A 6,460-nucleotide genomic window follows, 5' to 3' on the forward strand; every position below is an offset into this window, starting at 1 on the left:
ACCCGAAAGACAAAACGCCAAAACACAGACTTAACAATGTGGTGTATGCGATGCAGTGCAGCGAGGAATGCCCAGACCTCTACATTGGAGAGACCAAACATCCTGGGCCATCTGACCTCAGGAATTTGCATGATAAGGTGGGGCCAGGTTTCACAATGAACTCACCCGAAACTCTGGCTGATTGGGACCCACACCCAGTTCCACACCTTGGCTCAGGCGATTAGAGGATCATCAGGGGGTCCTTTTGTCCCTCTGTGGGGGGAAACTCCCACTAGGTTTAAATCTGGGACTCCCCACCATTTGACCTTAGAACTGAAGAAGCTTCTCGGATGAGAGGTGAAACGTCTTCAAGCAACTTAAAGAAGTCCAGATGCTTTTCTTTGCAAGCTCCTTTGACTTTTTATTATGTTGCTCTTTTTTTGTTTGCTTTCTCTTCTGTTTTTTTTTCTCCATACAGGTGATCCAGGTGTTTTGTTTGTTTTCCTTTCTTTCTTCCCCCCTTTCTCACCGTCTCTTCTCCCCTCTGGTTTTCTTTCTCTCCCTCTCTTTCTTTCATTCTTTCTCCCTGTCCTATCCCCCAGTCATATCTGTCCCGTTTGTAGCAACCGAAAATAAAATAAATTCATAATTATAATAAAGGTCAATCAAATGGACCAATATGGCAAGGCCATGATGATCCACTTGGTAAAATAAATCCGCTTGGCATCTTTCTTGGCCTTAAGACAACAATTCTGATGGCTAAAGATCCAAACGGGACACAAAAAAAAAAGAAAGGGAAACAGGGAGAAAAGGTTGAGGTATGCCAGATTACACACAAACTAAACTAAAAGTCAGAAGGTTTTGTCAATACATAGTTTGTGGCTGCATTTTAGCCAGTCGTATTGGGCAGCACGGTGGGACGCACAGCAAGAAAGTCCTGAGTTCAATTCCACCATAAGGCGGGGGGTGTTTCTGTGTGTAGTTTGCATGTTCTCCCCGTGTTTGCGTGGGTTTTCTCCGGGTACTTTGGCTTCCTCCCACCGTCCAAAGAGGAGTTAGTGGAGATAGGTCAATTTATTATGTGAATGCGGGAGTGAGAGCGAATGGTTGTCTGTCCCTGTGTGTTAGCCCTGCGACAGACTGTCGAGGGTGTACCCTGCCTCTTGCCCTATGACAGCTGGGATAGGCTCCAGCGACCCTGAAAAGGACAAGCAAATGGATGGATGGTGTTGGGGATCTTGTCAAACATTGATTGAATTATGAACGCAGTCCCATTCATACAAGACCATCTGGGAAGTATCTGATTGACAATTGATTTATTTTTCAGCATGGTAATTACCCAAATATATTGCCAATACATTTAAAGCATACCCAGATAGAAAAAAAATAGATCACTATCACTCACTTATGGGCCTCCCTGGAGCCCACACCTCAACATTATGGAAGCATCTTGACAGAGAAAAAAAACAAAAGGCAGCTAAAGAAGAGCTGTGGACTGTCCTTCAAATCTGTTTTGCCTTATGTAATATCTTTTCATGCTCCTTTACACATATTTCCCATTTTACTAGGAAAATATAAAGCATATAAAGGAGTTACTCAAAACTGTATTTTATAGGAAAACAGTAGGTGAGTGATAGTTCCTGTGGGTTGTGTATAATTGTGCTCATCACTTCAAAATTACACGTCATGCTGATAATGGAAACTGGCATCTCTGTTTAAATGTCCACTTTGACCAGTAAATCTATCAGCAGTAACAGCTATTTCTTATTTTGTTTTAAATATTTGGCTACATCCACCCACACCTCTGAATGAAAGGTGAGGCAAAAGGAATATAGAACTGCCTACTGGAGAGAAAAGGACATTGGTGCAGTAGGATGAACTGACACTCATCAATGCACGCTCTCACCAACAGAGGGAGGCATGAAGCAAACTATGAAGGGCTTTAAAATTATAGATGGCATTGAGACATGCTTGTAGTGTGAGTCAAAATATTTATTCAGTGAAAAAAATGCTGCAAAAAAATAAATAAAACTGGTATATATAGTAAAAACAAAAAGTCATAAGTAACTGCTTTTCACCGGCTATATATAAACACTTTAAAACTAGCAAACAGTTAAAAATGGATTGGAATAATACTTACAGAACAGTGAGCCTTTATATATAGGGTGCATAAAAATAATAGTATTTCATTTCAGTGTAGCTCTAAAAAGCAGTCTTATCTGAACTCCCTTCATCTTTTAAAAGGCATAATTAGGAATCCAAACAAAGCTAAACCCTATATATAGGCTTTAATTGTTGTTGTTTCATAATTAAAAAAAAAAAATCACATTTCAGGATTCAATTAAAATGTCAGCTCAGTGAGAGTTAGATGAGTAGTTTCTTATATTGGTTGTCGATGTTTTCTTGGAAAGAATCCACTTTAATTGAAGAGTTTATTTTTGAACTTTCTGTACAGCTGGATTTCAGCATTGGTCTGGTGCTGGATCTGCATGAAGCAGGTAATGAATTACTAATATCATTTCTCTTTGTAACCTTATGACACTTGAGCACGTTGGAGAGTTGTCTCTGGCACTGGGAGGATCCAAAGTAGTAGAGTAGCGGATCTAGGAGGCAGTTCAGACTTCCCAAACACAGAAACACCAGATAGAGTGCGTAAGAGCCATCAGGTGCCTCCTGGCTCTTCTCTGTGTTAATCTGCAGGTAGTGTGCAAGCAGCAGACAGTTTGTAGGCATGAAACACAGGACAAATATCAACAGAACTGTCAAAACCATCACTATTGCTCTTTTCCTTTTGTGTGAGCTTCCAGGGAGCCTTTTTTGGAGTTTGCTCAGCGACCAGATGACTCGAGTGTAGGACACCACTGTGATGAGCAGAGGCAGGAAGAAGAGGAGGCAGCAGAGAGTGATGAAGTATGTCTTTAACCAGACGATCTTATCTGTGGAGTGGACATCATGGCAGGTGGTGATGTTCAACTCACTGATGTGAAAAGTCTGGTCCGATGTAACAAGAGGCACAGAGCCAGTCAAGGATAACACCCACATGGTTATGCAGGCTATGACTGTGTTCCTTGGCCTCCTCCAAGCCAGAGAGTCAATGGGATAAACTACAGCAAGCAGACGGTCCACACTGATGCAAGCTATGAGAAGAACAGAACAATACATGTTCCAGTAAAAGGCAGCAGTGACCACACGGCACATGGACGGGCCAAATTTCCAGTTGTTGCCTTCAAAGTGGTAGGAGATCTTGAAGGGGAGCATCAGTGCAAAGAGAAGATCGGCTAAGGCCAGGTTCAGCATATAGATTGCAGCTGGCTTCTTAGGACGGATCCCCCGAGCAAAGGCCAGCAGAGCACAGATGTTAATTGGCACACTGATGGAGCAGACCAGCGTGTAGAAGGAAGGTAAAAGGATGGTGGACACAGGGCCAGTTAGAAACATCAGGGCCTGTTCTGAAAGTCCTTTTCTGTCTTTGGGACCATTTGAAGAACGATTTAATGTGCCGTTATCATCATAATCTATTGGTTCATCCGTCACTGACTGGCGTAAGCCATACAAAAAGCCCCTTCCGTGTGGAGCAGCTGGAGAAAGAGAAAGGGGGGGGGGAACAGTCCGATCAAAGGTAAAGGAAAAGTTTTGGCTAATCCAACAGGAAGATTACAATCTTCATTTGGTATCAAACAGTTTAACAAACATATACCACATTTTACTAGGTCCAGATTATGCATTTCTAATTTAATTACCTTAATATTGGTTTTGTCCATTAAAGAAAAATCAATTTCAATTTTAACAATACTTACCAAATTTAAAATCGCTAATTAAATCATTCGTTAAAAACTTAAAAAGTGCTCTTAATTGCTACTGTTTTATTACTTCAGCTTGGAAGGGAAAACACTTCTTCAATGACTTTAAAATAAAAAAAAGAAAACCATCAATTTTATGCCGACTAAATGTAGCTAAATCAACACATAACATTTCCAGTGAAAGTTTTTTAAACAGTGTTGCAGGGAATGCCAGAGTTTTAAACATAGTAGAAAGTTTTCTTACTTGCGTTTTCTCTTGCGTAGGCAGCACCCAAACATGACACAAGGTACAGAGAAACTAACAAAGACATCGGAAGCATTCTGCTCACCGGTGAAAAATAAAACCACTAAACGAGAATAAATTGATTAAATGCGCGACGTTAATACTCTCCGTTCCCAGTCGACCCAGAGTTCTTCTGCTGCCGCTCTTCTACAGAAGCACGTCAAATGTGGCTTGTTCACGCCCAAATTTCGGCTGGTCAGATCCTATCGCGCCCCTCCACCAATCAGAGAGGTCTGTTCCCAGACACATTCCTGTGGTGTGATGTCACCTTTCCAGTCACACAGCAAGGTCAAGATCTAACCAAAGACATGCGAGCAGCATCGACCCCCCCTCTCTCCCCCCCCCCCCCCCGCGCCCCCAAACCTCGTCAACAAATTAAGACCGTTTTAATGATGTAAAGAGACAGTTCATAGATTTTTGTCTATTTTAAATAAAAAAACAAACAAACAAACAAACAAACTATGTTTTAAAGTTCTCTAATGAAACCTTTTACCTGTCGTTTTAACACACGATGAAAAACAAAATTAGAGTGAGACAGGGCTTATAACATAGCATATTTCAAAGAAAAAGGCACAATGTGTTTCAAATGGCACATTTAAAACAGTGTGGTTTTTTTTGTTTGTTTGTTTTCTTTAGACAGTGAAGTTAGATGAGCCTCGTGCTTTTTTTTTTTTTTGTAAAGCAAAAACTCTCCTCTCAACCCAGGAAGCGTGACTAACACTGCAGAAAGCTGTGTCCTTTTTCCGGACAGCACATTGAACTCTGCCTAAGAGCTGCATTCTATTTGATGAGTAATAAGAAACAATGATAATAAACCACAGTAACCGTGAAGGGACCAGTGGCGGTCCTAGCCTGTTTGGCGCCCTGGGTGAACACTCCCTCTGGCGTTTACTTTGACTTTTTATAAAGTTTACTTTGACTTCAGCAGCGAGCAGGCGCACCGAGGGTTCTTGCGCTCACTTTTCGTGTATAGAATTTCGAAAAAACATCGGTGCAAATTATAAGTCTGTATCATGATGTCTGGTGTTTTCGTGTTTGTTGGTTTGTTTTTATTTAGTTTTATTGTGTGAGTTGGTTATTAGATGCTGCTCCAGCCGGTCAGAGAATCCCCCGCCGCCCCGCCCTCTCCTCTTTGCGCCGCAAGCAGCAGGCGCACCTCGCAAACGAAGGGCGCCCTTACTCCCAGCAAATGGGCGATAGAAACCCGATCGGTGCCTGTGACATTCCCAATATGCGCTGGCATGACGTCGGTGCAGCATGAGTACGAGCATTTTTTTTTTTTGCCGATGCCCGTGATGCCGCCCCCCACAACGATGCCGCCCCGGGCAACCGCCCGTGTCGCCCATATCTAAAACCGCTACTGGAAGGGACAACAACAACAATTTATTTATCACCACTTTAAACTGATCTTTCTTTCAGTTAAATATGAAACAGATTTTCTGTTCTTGGGATGTAAACATCCAGCAACACATTTCAAAGTATTAACTTCTGGGAAAATGCCTTGGAATAAACACTTTTGTTTGAAGTGATTTAACTTCTCCCTGCAGACTGTTAACTGCTTCCTTTGTTTGTGACAGATGTCAAATGGAAAGCTCTAAGGGGTCCTTAATTTTGGAGCAAATATATTTTTAGACAACAAAAGCCAAACTTTTTTCCCTTTTCTTCTTTTCATTTTTTTTAACCCTTTGTGATGAGATAAGATGTTGCCATTACTTAAATTGCTCTCCAGATTTTTTCCCTTTTTTGTCTATGTGTCCTTACATTTTTGTTTACTTGCTTATGTAAACTGTTTATCCAGATTGCAATTGCCTGTCTTTCCAGGAAATTACATGACCATGGCACTTCCCATTGGTGAAAATGACCAAGAGACAACCAACACAATAACCAATCATATAAGTTAAAGTAATGGGAGTTTTTAATATTCATGTATCTGCTTTATAAAAGTCTATATTTATGAAGTGCTGGGATGAGAACAGAGGACAGTAAAACCACCAAAATGAAAGGCACCTTCGCCTTGAAATGTGCTGATTACTTTTTCTCTGTGTAAGAGGAAAAGAGACTTCCTGAGGGAGGGATGGGAGTAGGGATTGTCAGCAGCTGGACTTTTTCGCCTTGCTTTTTGCTTTTGGTTTTTGCTTTCATGCTTTTATATTCACTCAAACTCAGAGAGGCAGACTAAACCCATTTCCTCCCATAAATATTCGTCACAATGAATTGTTTCTTATTTAAACATTCTTACATATTTAAACATAAAATCTTTTTCTGCATTGGTGTATGTTACCTAAAGCAATAGTTTAACATTTTGGGATAAATAAATTTGCTTTCTTGCTGAAGGTGCATATCTTGCACAACTATAAAGACCCAACCAGCGTACTTGAGCATAAAGACTGGAAAACAG

At 41.0% G+C, this 6,460-nt stretch overlaps 1 protein-coding gene across 1 annotated transcript; it reads right to left on the bottom strand.

Annotated features, from left to right (window-relative positions):
* Window positions 1–1,278: 1,278 nt before the first annotated feature.
* On the bottom strand, window positions 1,279–4,212 carry LOC102790034 (proteinase-activated receptor 1-like). Its single transcript, XM_087843897.1, has 2 exons — window positions 4,024–4,212; window positions 1,279–3,557 (listed from the first exon to the last, which is right to left on the bottom strand). Exons 1-2 carry the CDS (start codon window positions 4,097–4,099, stop codon window positions 2,344–2,346), a joined length of 1,290 nt encoding a protein of 429 aa, XP_087700023.1. The 5' UTR covers window positions 4,100–4,212; the 3' UTR covers window positions 1,279–2,343.
* Between the last annotated feature and the right edge of the window lie 2,248 nt (window positions 4,213–6,460).

Source organism: Neolamprologus brichardi, chromosome 7, assembly GCF_056152115.1.
Source record: "Neolamprologus brichardi isolate AB-2024 chromosome 7, ASM5615211v1, whole genome shotgun sequence".
NCBI lineage: Eukaryota > Metazoa > Chordata > Actinopteri > Cichliformes > Cichlidae > Neolamprologus > Neolamprologus brichardi.